This window comes from Pezoporus wallicus, unplaced genomic scaffold (genome assembly GCF_028554395.1).
Source record: "Pezoporus wallicus isolate ANWC-B61680 ecotype Strahan unplaced genomic scaffold, APGP_CSIRO_Pwel_v1 contig_3488, whole genome shotgun sequence".
NCBI classification, from domain to species: Eukaryota; Metazoa; Chordata; class Aves; order Psittaciformes; family Psittacidae; genus Pezoporus; species Pezoporus wallicus.
The window spans coordinates 1,571,329-1,590,336 of NW_026635397.1; the positions used below are offsets into that span (position 1 = coordinate 1,571,329).

General features: G+C 42.5%; 1 protein-coding gene across 32 annotated transcripts in view; it reads right to left on the minus strand.

The window, feature by feature from the left end:
• The window catches only part of LRRFIP1 (LRR binding FLII interacting protein 1), a 106,503-nt gene that overhangs the window by 33,120 nt on the left and 54,375 nt on the right, over window positions 1-19,008 (minus strand). For 6 of the 32 annotated variants that reach the window (XM_057422896.1, XM_057422655.1, XM_057422799.1 and 3 more), the window contains exons 3-10: window positions 15,848-15,892; window positions 15,262-15,312; window positions 11,680-11,712; window positions 10,381-10,428; window positions 7,424-7,480; window positions 3,672-3,752; window positions 2,345-2,386; window positions 1,235-1,300 (exon numbers count right to left, since the gene is read on the minus strand). The exons of 5 other annotated variants lie outside the window; for them this stretch is intronic. In XM_057422896.1, coding sequence (XP_057278879.1) covers window positions 1,235-1,300; window positions 2,345-2,386; window positions 3,672-3,752; window positions 7,424-7,480; window positions 10,381-10,428; window positions 11,680-11,712; window positions 15,262-15,312; window positions 15,848-15,892 — 423 coding nt within the window. Of the gene's footprint in view, window positions 1-1,234; window positions 1,301-2,344; window positions 2,387-3,671; window positions 3,753-7,423; window positions 7,481-10,380; window positions 10,429-11,679; window positions 11,713-15,261; window positions 15,313-15,847; window positions 15,893-16,891; window positions 17,441-19,008 lie in introns of those variants that run through there. 21 more of the 32 variants (XM_057422905.1, XM_057422668.1, XM_057422687.1 and 18 more) reach the window with 17 other exon arrangements.

Here is a 19,008-nt window from a genome sequence, read left to right on the forward strand (position 1 = left end):
GCAATGATTCTTGCCAAGAGTAGAACTGTATCATCTGGACCTCTGAGAGACTTCTCTCGAACAGAAAGACACACCCCATAAAAACCAAGGGCTCAGCACAGCCTTGTGGCAAATTCACTGGACTGCAAGCTGCCACAACGGTCCAAGCATGTAACCAGGGATGAATGGTCCGGAGGAGCCAGATGAAAAACAGGCACAACAGCGACACAAACCTCTGAAGCTCAACAGCCGCAGCAGCAAGATGCACAGACCAGCTACTGCGTCACTGTGACTGCAAGAGGATGGCATCGCCCTGTAAAGGCTAACAAGTGCTCAGTAAACATTCCTGAAAGTGTTTCCCTCTCCAGGCTAACAAAATTGTCACTTTTGAGGTTAAAGTGACATCAGTGCTTTGTCCTGAGGCTTTTTTCTGTTAAGGTGTCAGTGGCAGCTTTTTGTTTGTTGGGGTTTTTCTGTTTGGTTGGGGGTTTTTTGCTACTCAGTGAAGGTGATCAGAGTGTAAGCAGTGTGCCCGCACCACCCAGGCAGATACGACAGCAGCAGATGTACTGCCAGGCCCGAATGACAGGGGCCCCACTTGAGAAGAGATGATGGTATTTTCTGCCTTCTAATCCATAAACCAAGTCCTGCAGCCTCTCTTTCATGAAAGGAAACAATTCCTACTGCCATTCCTCATACTGTTGCTGTCCATAATTGACAGAGCCCTCCACTCACAGGAGTGTGCATTCTGAAAACACCGAGTTGCCCAAGACCCCACTTACAGCATATAAATCCAGAACACCCCAACCCCCAAGTCAAGCCAGCCGTGTGTTCACACGAGTCCTTCACTTCCTGGCTGCAGAAAGGGCTTGAGAGAAGGGAGTGGTTTTTAATCTGTATTTTCAGAAGAAGATTTAAGTCTCAGCAAAGGAAGGGACTCCATGTACCACCTTGTCAAAGTGTTCTATCTACAAACCAAGTGCAAAGCAGAGATGAACACCCTTGCTGTAGTGGGGCGAGTGCCTACTGCTGGATTCTGTCAGTGCAAGAGCATCACAATAGCAGATAAATTCCTACTTATTATTTCATGAAAGCACACAGAAATAGTGCTTGTCCTTTTGCCTATAGCAGTAGGTTATGGATCTCACACAGTCCATCTTAAACGCTGCTCAGCCCAGAAAAGGCTGTGCTCTGGTACACACAGGTTAGTGGGGGACAGAGACAAGACAACAGGGAAATGCAGAAAACATCTTACAGCACGAGAACTAGAGGCACTATACCGACGACTCCCACTGTAAACGCTCTCGTCATACACAGACGCCTACAATTAAAAGACAGAGTCAGAACAGGACTGGCAGACCTCGTTTCTGGTTTCAGTCTGGAGAATTACATGTTCACAAGGTGCAGCACAAAGGAATGAGCAGTATGTGCAAGGACGGGGACATCTCCCATATGCAACCACAAGCAACATGCAAGTGAAGTTCTAACACGACCTGAAGATGTGAGCTGGAAAATGCCACGAGGCATGTGCACAATCTGACACACATCCCCCTGAGTCCATCAGACAGTCATGCATTTCTAACCCTTCTCCCAGCCATCAATTCAGCATCTTATGGTGCCTGTCAACAAAATAGCTACATCAATTCTTCAACTGTTCAAGCCTGTTTAACCTTCATTTGTGGTGCTGGCAATATGGGGGAAACTCACACCTGGTGAACATCACTTACCAGCCAGTTTACTAAATAAATAAAAGGGGAGGAAGATTCATGTTTTAAGACTGGCTCCAATTTAGCGTATGAATGTACGGCTCAGGAAACACAGGGGCAGTAGGAAACTCTATCTTTAAGCTTTAAGAAAAAAGAAATAATAATCGGAGAAGCTACTTCGAAAGTTTGAACAAGAAAAGTGAAATCTGGGTATAAAATTGTTTTGAACAGATTCTTGTTAGCTGTCACACAACAGAAAGAATTGATGTTGCCTCTCTCCTGCACGCTGTTAGCAGCTAAGACCCCAAAATGAGGATCACTGTCTCCCATTCAGAGAAAAGCCGATGGCAGCATCACAACCCCATGAGCAGTGGTTATGATGGGACTTCACGTATGACCTTTTCAAAGTGTTTTATCTGTAAACCAAGCGCAAGGCCGAGATGAATACCCTTGCCTTGTTTTATTCCAAGAGGAATAAAAAGAAGGATCAACAAATCCAGGTCTGTACAAACAGCACTGCCCACATGCATTCAGATGGATCAAACACCAGAGTGTGAAATAAATGAACCCAACAGGAACTACTGAGGTAGGAGACAACATGTGCATGGCTTAAGGTGAGTGGCTTTGGTGTTTGGGTTTCGAGTATTAGTACAACAAACCCTGTAACTTCTGGCTGGGGCATCACTGCACAGCAAGGAGGGCTGAGGAAGACAAGCACAAAACTTTTTTTGCATAGAAAATGAAACAAAAAAAGGCACCTACAGCAGAATAAGGCATTTTGATGAGATTAGGATTAGTAAACTGCAACAGAAGGAAACCCAGTATAAAGAATGTTAGTAATCTGTGCCACAAAAGCATGAGATCTCAACTCCCAAAGACTAAGAATACCAAGCAGACACGTGCATTTCCTACAGGACAGGAGGACACGAGAGTATGCAAAAGCAAATCAGCATAATTTAAGTTTAGGTCGTTAAAAACTGTAATTGTCTCACACACATTTGTGTATAGCAGCCAGAAAGAGTGTTCCTCCTCACTTCAACCAAAGCCAGAAAAAGAGCTACATGTTTTAAGACACACCTTTTAAGTGCTTCACACAGCTGTAAGATCACCTCTCACCTGTTTCATTATTAAACAACAATGCAGAGAAAACCCAAACAATTCCAAACGAAATTATGAGTACTTCAGTTGGAGCACCACAAAAGAAATGACTTCGCTGTTAGTAACCACCACGCACAAGATGCGGCAATTAAGCTCATCTGTATCTGACATAATTAGGTGCAAGAGGTACTCTAGCAGTGGTCCCCAGTCCACAGCCTGCAGGCAACATCCTGCTGCAAGTCACCTCCCTCGTCCACATCTGCAGTGGCCACAGTGCCCCAGGTTGTGGCCATGTGGTGGTGCTGCCCATGAGGCAGCACAGGCTGCGGACCACTGCTGGAGCACTGCTTTGCTAGCACCAGCCTGGCTGAGCTCTGATCCACATGCAGAGGACAATCCAACCTCCTGGGTGATTCTGAAGCTTCAGTGATTTTCTTCTAGCAGTCTGTGAATGACTTGCTTGCAATTTCATTTTATGCAGACTGGATTGTCTTAAGCTTGCTAGAGTGACAAGGTGAGCAGAGAAGTTGCCTCAACTAGAACAGAGAACTTCAGTTAATTAAGATCTCCCTTACTTTTCCAGACCAATTGAGGCCAAAAAGCAAACAAAGTAACTGGAGGAAAGGGAGGAAAAGCAAAGGAAAACTAACTGTGCTCATTTTAAAACAGCTTGCCATTACTCATTCCAATCTTTAAAAGTCTGGTTTGGTTTTGGTGTTTTGCTCCCCTTTTTTTGGTTGGTTTTGAGGATTGTAGGTTTTTTACTAAAAGACCTTCAGAGACTCTTGACAATTGGTCCAAATTCAGTCCTAATTACAAGAGGTTGTTATTCTCCAAATGAAGTCAGAACAACACATCCAGGTCAGGTAAAGCCAGGGGGAAACAGACCCAGTTTCCATTTTGGGATGAAGGTTGAGATGTAGAAGCATAGCCGCTGTTGTGGAGCCCCAGATCAGAGTAGTACGATGCCTGCATTAATAACAAAAACAGAGAAACCACAACCAAACCTTGAGAACTCAGCTTCACTATGTGACAGACTTCCTAAATTCCTTTAAATGGGAAGGAAAAAAAGTAAAGTAGGTGATTACAAATGGCAAGGATTCAAAGTGGTCACAGGCAAACAGAACAAGAGAAATGCATTACAGATGTGAGGGTGCGTGAAACTCGTGTACCCCTTCCATTCATAAGGCAGAGATAAAAAGGCCTTTCCTCTGGCATCATCTGCACAAAATACCCATTTGGTTTACATTCCACTGAAAAGGCTCCAGATCCTCATGTTCTCTCCTCCTCCCTTATTGCTGTAACCCAGGGAGAGACCCATGAGGGACATGCTTTGTAAGGGACTTCAGGAGCATGTATGCAGCTCATGCACCTAAGTTTCATCCTAACTGTAGTTAAGTGAAGCTGGAGAGGGACTTTTTACAAGGGCCTGTAGGGACAGGACAAGGGGCAATGGCCTTAAACTGAGAGAGGGGAGATTGAAATTAGGTATGAATTAGGAAGTTCTTCCCTGTGAGGGTGCTGAGGCGCTGGCACAGGGTGCCCAGGGAAGCTGTGGCTGCCCCATCCCTGGCAGTGTTCAAGGCCAGGTTGGACACAGGGGCTTGGAGCAACCTGCTCTAGTGGAAGGTGTCCCTGCCCACTGAAGCATTTGGTCAGTGGAGACTGTCATGGATAATGCATGGCAGTAGGACGTTCCCCTTGTCCTGCCTGTCCCTACAGGTCCTTGTCAGAAGCCCCTCTCCAGGTTTCTTGTAGCCCCTTTAGGCACTGGAGTGGCTCTAAGGTCTCCCCAGAGCCTTTTCTCCTCCAGGCTGAGCAATGCATTTTTTTATTTTTTTTTTCAATAAAATACCTGACACATCATGCTCTCAGGGAGCCACACAACACAACCCAAACAACACAGGCACACTGGGAAGGACTTTGCATTTTCCCTGTTTTCAGGAAAACTGCAGCCTAAGAGCACATCTAAAACATGATGAAATGGTTACTCTGCCGTGCTGGGGACAGATCCAGCCTTGAGCTAGGCAGGAAGGGTATAATGCCACAGCAGGAAGGCGCGCTTAGGAGCGAGCACAAGCTGCCTCAGCCAGCATGCAGGGCCAGGGAGGAAACACCACCTCCTTGCATGCCCACCCTCATGAAATGACCTATGTACTCGGCTCAGTCTCCTCTGACTGGCCCTGCTGCAATACACGAGCTGCAGATGTATTTTCAAAGCTTCGCAGGCACTGTTTAAGATTCATTTTCCCATTGGCACGCTGGTGGGAATGGTTAGTTGGTCTGAAAGATCTCTCCACATCTCTTTGTTCTTTGCTATGCTCCAGAGCTCTCCTTTTACAGCTGTTCTCAAACACTCCCCTTCTCCAGTCGCTTCTTATGGGAGTCTAGACAACCAAGGTACTCTGATTTCAGTAGTCAGCTATTATTCAAACTTCTTACAAGACCTTACTAATCCTTGCATCATCCCTATAAACCGTGTAAGGGTTAACTCCATTTACAAAGGAGGGAAATCTGTGAGAAATTAAAGTACTTGTTTGCTCTTGACACTATGGACTTCCAGCACTGCAAGCAAACAGATTTGTGGATAAAACACAACAGTTACAGGTATTGTAAAGTAACTAAATCACTGTCCAACCTAAAAAATAATAATAAATAAAAATCTGACTCTTTTTTTTTTTTCCCCTGAGCATCCATAAAATAAGACTTTCACTGCAAAGAAACCAGAACACCCTGAACTGAGCTTAAAGAAATTACATTCACTCCCACAGAGCTTGTAAACAGCACATGGACTACCCTAGGCACATGGTGCTATTCCTATTTAGGGAATCAGCCTGGGGTATTGCAAGTACCTTGTACAAAGGCTCTTCTCCATGTGGACAAGGCTCCATCCTGTGCCTAAAACTGGACACCTACTTTGAAACAACTTAGCAGCAGACTTGTTGCTTCTCTGCGGACCTTCCTAACAAATTTTCATCCTCTTAGCTTTTCCACTGTCACCTTGACCATCTTTAAGGTTAGGCCTGGGAGAGAGCATTCCTAAAGGTGAATCCCAGCCAGAATGGTGACAACTGGTTTGGAGTTTCAGCTATTATTCTAAGTTACCCCCAAAATTCCTTCCCCCTTCTGAGTTATGATTAAGCTAAATTATGCTTAGTTACAAAAAACTACAGGGAGCTAACGCTGTCGCCACACTGATGCTTCACATAGACTAAACCTCCATGCTGCAAACCCTAATACAGAGATGATTTTAAATTATTTAAACAGAAAGCAAACAACTTCTTTCCCCTGGATGACTTTCTTAAAGATACTTTGCTCTTCCTGCAGTACTCAGAGCTCTGGAGTATATCATTAAAGAACAAGAACATCATTTATCAGACATACTACATAATAAAGTTCATTGAACTTGGCAAACAGTTCAGCAAGAGTGGAAACAACAGGACATACCATTTTCTTAACAGTTTAAGCAACGGTATTTCATTGTTTCTTACCCACAAATGCAAGCATAAAACTATATAGAAGCAACAATTTAAAATGGACATTAAATGTAAGGTCCCATTTCACAATTTATTCAAGCGCCTGCTTAACTTCATGCTTCTCACTGAAGTCTCTCTCATGTTTAGCATGTATTGCTCAAATACTTAGTTAAATGGAGTCTTAAAAGTAGTTTATTTTTCCCCTAAACACAGAGCTTCAGTCTGCATACCACTACATTTCTTTAGAAGTCTTCATAGCATAGAGATCAACAGGCTCTGAGCTTTTGTCTGCCTTTGCTAAAATAAAGGCAGGGTAAAAAAAAAAAACAACAAACTAACAGCTACTCTGCCTGCTCCCCAGAAGCTCTGCTTGGGGCAGTCCCATTAAATAATCTGCACAAACCCTAATACATAACAGAGCAGGACAATGAATTCCTGTAATTGACACAAAACACTTGCTCTGGAACAGAGGGGAACATTGCGACCCACATACACACAATGGACTTAATTATTAAGCTTTCTTTGACAAGAATATTTCTAGAAACAGAAGTACATCAGCCTAAATTAGTTAAGTAGTAACACTTGAGCCGGCTGTTCACCTCTGTGGGAGTTTCCAGAAACCCTGGGATACAGTTTAGAAAGGAAAAAAAAAAGCATTTAGTTACGCAAACTTAACAGGCATTTGGGGGGGAAAAAAAAAAAAAAAAAAAAAATATCAGTATCCAAAGGCCATTTTACATATCCAAATCTCAAGAGGCTAAATTCTACATGAAGCTCTGGAGTTTTCAGTGTTAGAGCACGACATGAACATGTACAAGTTGGAGAACAGTCCTTCTGCTGTGTAGCAAATGGAAGTCCTCCATGCTGGGTGTCCCCAAGCTATACCTTGTCACAAATGAACTTGTACTCAATTTTGTTTCCAAGTTAAGCAGTTCTGTCTTCCAAATCCTACTGGTACCAGGCTGGGAGACTTCTCTTACCACTCCTGGCCTAATTTATTTTTCCAGACAGCTCATTGCTGCACCTTGGTGTCTGACAACCTGCAAACCCCACAGCATGCAAAACGGGAAAAACCTGCTCCACCACAAGAAGAATTTGCTAATTAGCTTTAACCCCATCAAACAGAGCAATTGAATCTTATAGCAATATAAATAACTTACTAACCCTGCTAGATTTTCTACTCTGGGATGATCCATACACATCGTCCTCATAACCATTGGTCTGTTATTGAAAGAAAGGAAAAGTGGGAAAAGAGAGAAAACATTTGACACAGACCCAAAAGGGCATTTTCAGCACAAGTCATCAGTTATGAAAAGCAATGGCAGAGACAGAACGTCTCAAAGATACACCAGGAACAGGAGAAGTGCAGGATTAGGTCACGATTTCAAACATGAGGACAGGCACATTTCTGTGTCTCTCACTACCCGTATACCAGCCAAAAATGTCAAGGATACTCCTGCTTGCTTTTTTTGACCCCTTCTTTCCCCCTGTTAAGAAACACTTTCACCTCCCCTATTACTACTATAGCACCCTGTGTCTTCAAACGAAGGCAATGTAGGATAAAAACAGGGAACACTAGGAACGAGAGACTACAACAAACAAATTTGTCACTGCAGTTACTCCTCTGACAGCCAGCAATTAAAAAGCAGCAAAATGTAGCAAACAAATGAATTCTGAGTCTATATTTGGGAAATTCAGCTTAGTGAACATGCAATGCTGTATGAAATATCTTATTTTTACCTTTCCCCAGTTACATCAAAATTAAACCCAGACAGTGACCATCTGCCACCTCCCAGTGTGTGGCGGTCCAAAGAGTAATGAGAGATTTCAGTCAGTCCAGCTGTCCTCTCTCATGCTCAATAGCCTGCCCTGTTGTTATTAAGATGTTTTCTCTCAAAGAGCTAAAAGCGAGAACAAGCCTTTCAGAAGCCAGGTGAGGCTGGGTCAGGAATAAAACAAAACAAGCTCTATGATGAAGTTTTTAGTCTGGAAAATTGATATTTAAGAAAAGAGGATAAAGCCAAAAGTCACCTCAGTCAAAACCATTAGAAGCTCAGGTTTCTCAAGCAAGTCACTATTCTGACATCACTTTCACAACAAGGTCTGGTTTAGTATCAAGAATGAGGAAGCACCTTGTAGTATTTGGGGTGATGGTTTAGTGGAAATTTAATTAGAATTTCTATTGAAATTAATTTTTTAAATCCAAGGTTTAATGCATTCCTAAAATGAAAATCCACTAAACCCAGTCTGAGTCCATTTCCAAGCTAATTATTTATCACATACTACTCAGTGCAATTTGTTTAATTTTTCCATGAAAAAATAAACAAATTACATTAGAAACCAGTTTAAACCCAAGCTGGTAAAGCAAATTCTGGGAACAGCCCAGACTCTCTACTACTAACTGCAATACTATCACTATAAATAGAACATGAGCACCCAGTTTCTTTTCTCAAGAAGAATCTATCTGAAATCCTGCTGCAGCCTCCTCACAGTTTGGCTTCAGCCCCGTTTTTACCATTTTTCAGGCTTCCGAAATTCTCCTAACACTCTTCTTGCTGAAGAATGGGCAACTGAAGCTCCTCTTCATCAGCAGTACTTTTATTCCAACCTTGTATAAAATTGCCCTAGCGCCCTGTACTCACACAGCTAGGCAATACACACTCCTGTAGAACTGCTTTCCCCATTAAAACAGATGATGCTGACTTAGATGGGAGCAGACCAGATGAGATCCTTTCCAACTGTCTTGTTTTCTACCAGAGTTATTTTTCAACTAGCTGTGCATCTCTGCTACAATAACTAGATCTTGCCCCAGGTTTCATTTGATGTCATGTACAGACACACCAAGAGCCTTACAGTCAAGTTACAGTCACATCCAGTGCTTTCCCTTTATGCCCTTAATTAATCTGCTTAGGGAAATTAAGTTGAATTAACATGATTCATTTTCCACAAACGGTTTACCACTTTGTATATCAGGCCCTTCTAGAGTGTTTGTTTAATTTGCCCTGTATCATTCAGATTTCAAGCTGAAGCCCATAGCTCAGGTCATTTTCCCTGTCACTATCACCCATCCTCTCCAGAAACCTCTCCAGCACATATTTTTGAAGGTGAATACTCCAGGCAACTCTTGAAGAGCAGGGTCAATTTTACCAGACCTCACTGACCTTTGTCCTGTGCTACACTAACATGCTGAGCACCCAACCATAACCTCAATGAAAAGTACAACAAATACAATTGTATACTAGGGAGGCTAAAATACTCAGATTTTACTTGCTCTCCCTTCACATGCAACTGACCCTATTCTTTTATGTTTTTTCCTCTTGCAGTAGTACACCACTTTGCCCTCTCTCATGTACTTACTTCTTCCCTCCAGGGAATTACTCCCTGTGGGATTCACCTAAAACCTTGACACGTGAAAGCACATTATGCATTATCTTCCACCCAGGCCTGGCTTTGCAGACCTCTAAGTAGTGCCCTATTTGTACATCAATACTATGCAGAATCCCAAACTGGTATCCCAAACTGGTTTGGGTTGGAAGGGACCTTAAAGCTTATCCAGTTCCAACCCCTGCCACAGGCAGGGACACCTTCCACTAGAGCAGGTTGCTTCAAGCCCCTGTGTCCAACCTGGCCTTGAACACTGCCAGGGATGAGGCAGCCACAGCTTCTCTGGGCGCCCTGTGCCACCGCCTCAGCACCCTCACAGGGAAGAATTTCTGCCTAAGAGCTCATCTCAATCTCCCCTCTGGCAGGTTAAGGCCATTCCTCCTTCTCCTGTCCCTACATGTACTTGTAAAAATTGCCTTTATGAACTACCTTTATGAAAAGATTGCAGCCTTCACTACATATGTTCTACCAGTATTATTTATTTCTGTGTCATGTTAAGTTAGGTTTTGAACTTTTCAAGATGTTCTTACTGTATGACACTGACATGTTTGCATTATACCACATTTTGCAGATAGGTGATGTATTCTCACAGATCCAGCAAGTTCTGATAATTACACTGTATCCTTGACATTAGGCTGGTGAACTCTTACAGCCAACACGCTTGCACATATTCTCTGTCCTATCACAGTGGTTTTCTATGCAAAAACCTCTCCAAGACAATTATTTGAGATACATACTGCTTTGGAGTAGTTCTTCTTTTTGGTCCTCTCATTCTCTAATCCAGCCTGCAGTGAGATTAAGAATGCAGGATGAAAAGCATTTATGAGTTTATGTGCACCCATCCGTAGCCATACATGCACGTTACCATGCAAAAACATCAGTCCATTTTTGCTCCAGCTCTACACAACACAGATCAGTAAGCACATATGGGGGGGGGAAATCAAACCTCAAAGTCAAACGACCGGTTATTAAAGAATGTTGTTAAAAGTGACAATAGCACTGTTCAAATTTAGTAGCCACAGTTAAAATCATTCATGCTTGCTAGGTTAAGTCAATTAAAAGAGCTACCAGCTGTCTACCAACTACATCTATACATCCATGCAAAGTCCCAATGTGTTCGAACTATTTTTGTATATAGGTCACTCACAAATAGATACACTGCATTCTGTAATTGAAATAGCACAGGGAACGGAGGAGGGTGAGAAAGCTAGAGAGTTGGTAACACTTCTCTGTGCAGCCTGCTTTCTGCAGAAGCGGAGGTGCCTCTATCTCAACACAGTGCTGGCACAAGACAGCACTGCTAACAGTACAAGGAAATGTTCTTAAACTGAGCTTAAAAAGTCCCAATCATCATTCCCCCTTCCATGCCCTTTCTGTTCTTCCAAGAGTCAGTTTTATCTGAGCGTGTTCAATACAAATACCTGCTCTTGTCTTACCTATGGAGTTTGATTTTTATCCTCTAAATCCAAGGTAACAGCTCAACACACAAGCTGCAGCTCTGCTAGGCAGCCTATCTGTCCAGTCACCTTTGCTAGATCTATTCAGAGTGAGCCTGTGAAAGTTTTATTCCTTTCCTGATTTATGCTGAAATAAAACCAGACAGACTATGTTCAAAGCCAGGCTGGACAGGGCTTGGAGCAACCTGATCTAGTGAAGGTTGTCCAGTGCCCATGGGGGTGGGAACTGAATGAGCTTTACGGCCCCTTCCAACCTAAACCAGTCTGTGACTTCTAGACCTGGCCAATCAATGAACAGACTGTTACAGAGAAAGTCTGCTAGGGAAAATAAAAGCTATTCTGCTCTGTCCTATTGCAACTACTGAACTACTAGACCTAGCTTAGATCTCTCTAATCCTCCAGTGCTTTTCATGTGAACTGCATCAGAGCAGCAGGAGAGCGAAGTAGCATCTTTACATCACAGATCACAAACTACCTCAGGATTATTTTAGATCACCCCTTAGATCAACCACAACTGATGTTAGTTTCTTATTCAGGATTAGTTTTTAACACACACTGCAACTTGCAGACTGTTCTCACCACTGGATAGATGTTGGCATGTTCCAAGTGAGACTGTAAAGGTATGAGAGGAAAGAAAAAAATTCGGAATACAAAGGAAAACACTGAACAAGTCATGGCAATCAAAAGAACCTCCCCCAGAAAACAGGCACAGAGATGTATATCCCAACTAAGAACTTAGGTAATGCAGAATTTCTTGTAGAAAGCCAAAAGTCAGAAACTTTGGAGCAAACCAAACATGGAAATGCACAAACTCCACCATGAGTGATTAATAACACACCAATATTTCATGCTGGATAGTCTCAGATTAGAGGCAGCCAGCTTGGAAGTGGGAGAACAAGGACATCTGGCATAGAAGAGAGACTGAAGAGGGGCTTGAGTGTCTCATACACACAGAGGATGATGTTAACTGAGCTTTCCTAGGAACAACTGTGTGATAAAGAATCAAGCTTGCAGAACTTCTTGAACGAAAGGCAGGACACTCTCCATGGGTTCAGGATGACCCATGGGAAAGCTATTACAGATTCCCTGTCACAGAGGAAGATCTGCTGGCAGGAGGCAGAGATATGCTCAAGCTAGTGCTATATGAACGCACTAGGACACTGTCTGCAGCACAGGCACGGCTGTGGAACTTAAATATATTTGCTAGCCTGGTCTAATCAACATCTGGGGTAGTTTTGCAGTCCATATTGATGGCTGCTCTGCCAGAAGCATCCAGGCCAGCTCCCAAAAAGCTAGCTCAGCAGATCTGTGGTGCCTGCAGTTGAGACATCCACTTAGAAAACATTCCAGAAGAAAATACAGAGTAAAACCCACACAGACTGATAGGTAGAAATACATCTCTGATATGGCTCATTTCATTGAAAACTTCCTGCACAGAAAAGAAGCATAGCTGCAAAAGCAACCCCTCGCAGCATCAGCCACTCACAGTACAAAGAGCCCAAAGATGCAAGATCAGTTTTCAGGTACTGGAAGCCTTGCAGATCATTTGCAAAGGCATTCTGTAACTATGGAAGCCTTCCAATAGCCAAAAAAAAAAAAAAAAAAAGAAGAGCATTCAGAATTCTCTAACTAGTTTTACAAATCCTTTGTGGACACAAGGCAATAGTTTTTGGTGCTCAGAAGCCAGACTGAACTCTGCTCCTCAGAGGTAATTTTTTAGATTGGTCATTTTTTTGTAACTGTTTTTAATTTTGTTGTTTTGCAAACATACAAAGACAGCAAGAGCCAAACCTCCACAAAGAGACAGATGTGATCAAAGCATTAAAAGCATCTACTATAAACCCGCACTAGGAAAAGTCTCTGTACGTTCTATCAATTCAATGTGAATAAAACAATTAAGAGCTGTGTAAGGGTGCTTTTCAGTTCAGACGAGCAAATGTTTACTTTCTAAAATTCCAGTGACACTTGGACCAAAAGGAAGAAAGCTCTGTCAAAACTCTTTTCCTGCGCAGGCCCAAGTGTCAGCTTGCGCAAGAACGTTCACTAAATGCTACTTTACGATGACGGGGGGAGTCTGTGCAACATCATTACAAATACCACTGCAGGAAGTTCCAACCAGATCCTTCTGTCAGAAAAGGACATTCTTTGCAGAAGTATTAGGGATTTATGGGCCATCCCGTGAGGCAGCTGGAGCTGCTGCTTACCAGACCAGCGGTGGTATCACAGCCAGAAGGCACAAGGCAGCTCCAGGAAAAGAGCTCAGAAAAGCTTCTTGAGGGATGGTGGGGAGGCAGAATGCAAGGTTTCTGCTGTTCAAGTATGTAACAATAGAACACAGGATCATGGTACAGAAACCATCATGAGGATTTCCATGGATTTCCATGAACTAAAGCTGTTCCACAGAATCATCATCATAGAACGGTTTGTATTGAAGGGACCTTAAAGCTCATCCAGTTCAAATCCCTGGCACGGGCAGGGACACCTTCCACTAGAGCAGGTTGCTCCAAGCCCCTGTGTCCAATCTGGCCTTGAACACTGCCAGGGATGGGGCAGCCACAGCTTCTCTGGGCACCCTGTGCCAGCGCCTCAGCACCCTCACAGGGAAGAGCTTCTGCCTAAGAGCTCATCTCAATCTCCCCTTCACAGATGAACTGGGCTCCCACTGTAAATATGGTGCCAGCGTGCTTGCATCTTGCTCCATCAAGAGACACACAGTTATAGCTACGGTTAAACAACCCAGTTGTATCAAAATCACCTTCTAAATAGAAAGAACTGAAATTTCAACTAATCTAGAGATTTTTTTTCCCCCTCCAAAGACTTTCATGAACATGTCCAAATTTAACTGTAAGTAAAATAACATTGGTTTGCATGTTCAGCTGTGAGGATGAGCTTTTCTTCATCAAATCTCTGGATCTTTAAGGCACCTTCTAGCTTTGAAACAAACAAGCACACAAACCAGCTTGTGGTCTGAAAGAATAAAGATTTTAACACCATTTCATAAATAGCAATAAGGGAAAAAGGCAACGAGGCAACACTTTAAAGTGTATCTTTGTGGTACCTCACAGAGAACACAAAGTCACTCCTGGGTTCACTGAACATGCTTTGCAGTAGTCACTTTTTGCTTTTTTTTTTTCATCTTCCAGGCTCTCTCAAAGGCACATGAGGTCTGACACCCAGTCCTGTTCTCCTGGGGATACCTGGCCAGGAATCTCCACAGAAGCCAGAAACCAAAGATTACAAATAATGACATAGGTCTTGCTTGTTCTAGAAAATTAGAACTAATCATCCAGCTTACCCCACATAACTGGTGCTACTGATACATGAGGAACAACGGCAGAAGGAGAAGAAAAATTATTCTCAAACACAACAGTCTTAGGCACAATGACTCCGAAACAAGAACTGGCTACAGCTGATTCACATTCAGGACTGCTGAGAGCTTCCTCCCTAGCACTGTTACGGACTGTTTCAGTTCTGTGCTTAGTCGAGTGTTTCTCCACAAGTCTCCGAAGCAGCGAGCTCTGATCATCTTTGAAGACTACTGACACACACAGAGACAATAGCACTAGAAGCTCACAACCACTAAATTGATTAGATTGTTTTCACAATTCCAAGAGCTGATTATGTCTACGCTAGAATAGGGTTAAGATTTGTACCCATGTGTACTATATCTAAAAAAATACCATATGGATATTTTGAGGAAAAAAAAAACAATAAAATACTTGAATTTGTCCTACAGATAGATGAGAGCTCATAAACACTGATTATGGAGTAAGCTAGCACTTCCTCTTCCCGAATTCTCAGTATGGGTTATGAAACAGCGGAACTCACAAGGTGCACACATGAAATAGCTGCATATACCCATGTTTTGGTGAAGTACTTCCTGCAACAGTAAGAGCAAACAGCAGTTACCAGATCTCCAGTCACATGCTCTGTTGGTGTTCCTGCTCTGTGCGTGCTAATCTGACCATTCCCCTGATTGAAAGAATTACTGACGTACATGTACTCGGAAAAAGCCCAACAAAGCATATGGTTTGAACATGGAACATGTCAAGACTTTGCAAAGATGGTATCAGAGTACTATAACCACTCGAGGGGGGGGGAGGGACAGGACAGCGACATTAATACACACACATGCACACTTAAATTGTACAATTTACCAACCCTCAGGCTTCCACGGCTACCCACTGACATGTGCTCATCTTCATCCGAAGCCTATCAAAAGAAAAGTATAAAGACAAGAAAACAATGAAAAAAACACAAGTAACAGGCAGGGTGGTAAATGCTGATGGCTTTGATAAGACAGAGGGAAAGAGAAGACATACAAAATAAATGCCTTTTAAAAAAGAATCTCATTAAACCTATAAGCAGAAAGTAAATGAAATCGTACCCTGCCCAAGGAATATAGTCAAGCATTTTTCTATTGGACGAATGACAACCTTGCTGAGGTGTTCTCTGCTCACGGTCTGAATAAATGAATATTAAACACCCCGAGCAGGTTATTTCCCCACCTTCCATCCCCTGCCCCCCTTTATTTTCGCACATTTTCAAAAGCTCCTCAGAGTGACTGGGGAGAAGGCAGAGAACTCAGGAAGTGGCTTTGGGGTTTTCCATTGCCTGGGTGGTGGGAGCTTATTTTTGGTCAGTTTTGGTTGTTTGTTTTTTTCCTTTTAAAAAGGAACTGCCTTATCCATGTCTGTTTTCTTAGTTTGAAATGTCTAGCTAAGAAAAGGCAAAAGTAGATACTAACCGAGGCATTTCTTCTGGCTCTACGGGAATAACGCTCACTGTCTTCCTACCAAGGTGGCAGAGGAAAAAAAAAACAAACAGAGTGAAGTGTTGAAAGGACAGATACACCAACAGAGAGCTTTCAGAAAGACACAGTGAACTTCAGCAGTGTTTAGGAGTCAGTAAGGTTACCAAATAACAGAAGGTGATAACTTGTCAGGTCAGAAAAAACCTGTTTCCCTTCCTGCACGATCCCAGCTTAATTCCCGTTTTATTCTGCTACACACTTCTATGAAAAACTGCACACATTGACACCTTTATTTCCATCCAAAAAAACATCTCAAGTGCATCTCTCTACCTCTGGGAATCAGTATACTTATAGTAATTTTGTTATTATGCCTCTGTGACACACAGCACCACGGCCTTTGAAATAGACTCTTTCCAAGACAGTTGAAGCCAGCGTCTTCCAGCACTTTAGCAACTTCTTCATCTTACATTATGGGTGTTAACACAGTCAGATGTTGCTAATGGCCAAGTCCGTATCTGGTATCAACTTAACTGGCTTAGCAAATAGTAATACCTAGGGCATTGTATTACTGGAAAAAGCGAGCATTGCCGTAGCAGCAGTAACAATGCATGTGAAGAGTACCCCTGGACCAGTTAAGTACAAAGTCACTAAAGCAGCATGGATAAAAAAATGCTGAAAATTTACCTGAAGGCAGACTGGATAAGACTCAAATTGTAACAAAACCCACAAGAAGTAAGATGAGAACATACATTCCTTGTAACACAAGTGGCTTTAATGGTTCTATATGATAATCTAATCTTCAAGTGAGACAGTGGGGACAGAGGTCTGTAAAAAGAGAGGTCTCTAACCAAACCCTTGCCAGTTTTAAGCTGATCAAAAGCCGTATTCCAGGTATTGATGCAGACAGCAGGAATGGTTGTGGTTAGAGTGGAATTCACATTTCTAATACATGAAAACACCTACTTTGCAGGATTTCAAACACTATGAACTATTGAAAACTTCAACACATAGAAGCTGGTTAGCTACATTAAGGCCTACCATCCATTGTTCGATGTCTCCCCATTTAGTATCCAGACCATAATATTTCTAGAGACAGAAAAGGACAAGAAAACCCCAGAATTTAGATGAGAAAGGCAAACACAGAACATTTAGACATGCATTGCCAGGTTTTGGCTTAGCCACACAGTTCCACACACGCAAACATGCCAGGGAAAAGCTGATCCAAGTGCCACAAGAGCCCTCAGAAGCACATGCCCAGGAAGAGTTGTCCATCAAGGAGAAAGCCATGTTTCAGGTACAGCCAGGGTATGCAAGAGCTTCCTTCTCAGCAGTGAAAAAACAACAGTGCTGTGGGGTCAAGAGCAAGGAGCGTAATGAGTCTTGAATTCCTGACCCATTTAAGTCAAGACTCATTACAAGGGATCCGAACACAGAACACTTTTGAGGTGAAAAATGCTGTCAAATCACGTTTCCCATACAGATTTGTCAAGGGAAGACAAGTTGAATACAATGCAACTCATCTCTGTGCATTCTTATTTGCTGCATGCCAAGCTCCTGAGAGCTCCTGTTCAGAGCACAAGGCTTCTTGCCTACACTGGAGCCATCTTAACAGCAGTGGCGTCACCAACAAGGATAGAAGAGGTCATGCGTCACCAATGCAGGCGAGATGGGAAAGCTCTCTGTATTTCAGTAACAAACACCATGCATTTTTTAGGAGACTATCATTAAAGCAGTGTAAGTTTCCCAGTTCGTAATCTCTGCACAACACTGGGAATTTCCCAAATCAACTGGAATTTCCACCAGATAGCAAATTGTTCAAAGATCTACAGGTTTAACATGACTTCTCTTCCTCCTCAAACACAAGCTTCAAATCCAGCCTCAGGAAGTTTGCATTTATAATGGTGACCATGACATTCCTGTGCGAGGAAAACTCATCAGCCTTAAGCACAGTAATCAGCAAACAGAAATCCTGCTTAAGGAAGCACAATATATATTTTAAAAGAAAATCAGATTACTGCTTTGAGGTTCATGTATGTGTGGAAAAATTGAGCCTGTACTTGCCAGCTTTCCTAGAGACTTGAGCAGGCAGGAGCATTAACAGTCAAAACCCTGGGTAATGATAAAAAAACCAGAAACCTATTCTGTATTACACTCTGCATTTAACACTCACTCAATGGTATTAATGTAATTTTTCTTTCACTTTTAAAAACCTCAGTCGCTGTTTGTTAATAAACTAGACCAAACAGCTGTGTGTTCTTTGCTATTGTATCAGTTCATTCCCACTTCAGAGTTCTTCCTCATTAAACAATAAAACTATTGTCATATTAAGGTCATCTTCATTTTCATCTTAACAGCTCTGCAGAGAAGAAATTCTGTTATGAAGTAGAATAGGCAGTGGGGTGCTCCATTACACACCCTGGAGAGTCCAAACTGTACAAGGACCTTCAAATGCTGCCAGTTTTGGGGTCAAACTGGGAAAAAGCAAGAGCTCACAGCAATCCCATTTATTAGGAAAAATATTAGAAAGTCAGGTTTTAGGACTGCAATTTGAAAAGAAAATAAATTAACTGCCTTGCAGATTTACATAGTATGCAGAAATGTCTCTGGAGCAAGGAAAAGAGACAACGGTTCAAAAAGCTCTTTAACCACATCCTCATGAGAACAGGGGAGTATTCCCTTTTGCTTTTACCTGCAAAGCATCTTGCAGTGTGCCCAAATACATCTAATACCCCTACACAATGCCTAGCCAAATTACACACAGTGAAATTTCTCCCTTAAACTACACGAAATTAAGGGGGCATGACATGAACTACTGTTTCGTCCAGCATTACAAACCTCCTCACAAGTGCTTAGACGAGTTAATGCCAGGCAGAAGCATGACATGTACAACAAACAGCCTGTCGCATTAAGTTTTATGTACTTCACATAGTCAGGATTGTGTACGTGATCTAAACCTACAGATAATATGCTTTGTAGTAAACCAGGTCAGGTAAAGCCTTAATAGAGGTTTTCCAGCTTCCCCAAGAGATATATAATATTTTATAACACTAGAAATCAGCTTTAGAAACCACCGTGGTAACCGAGAATCCATACAGGAAGGATCCATAAACACGCTAATAATTTTTGTAAGGTGCTGCTTCTTTGATCTGCTGTCT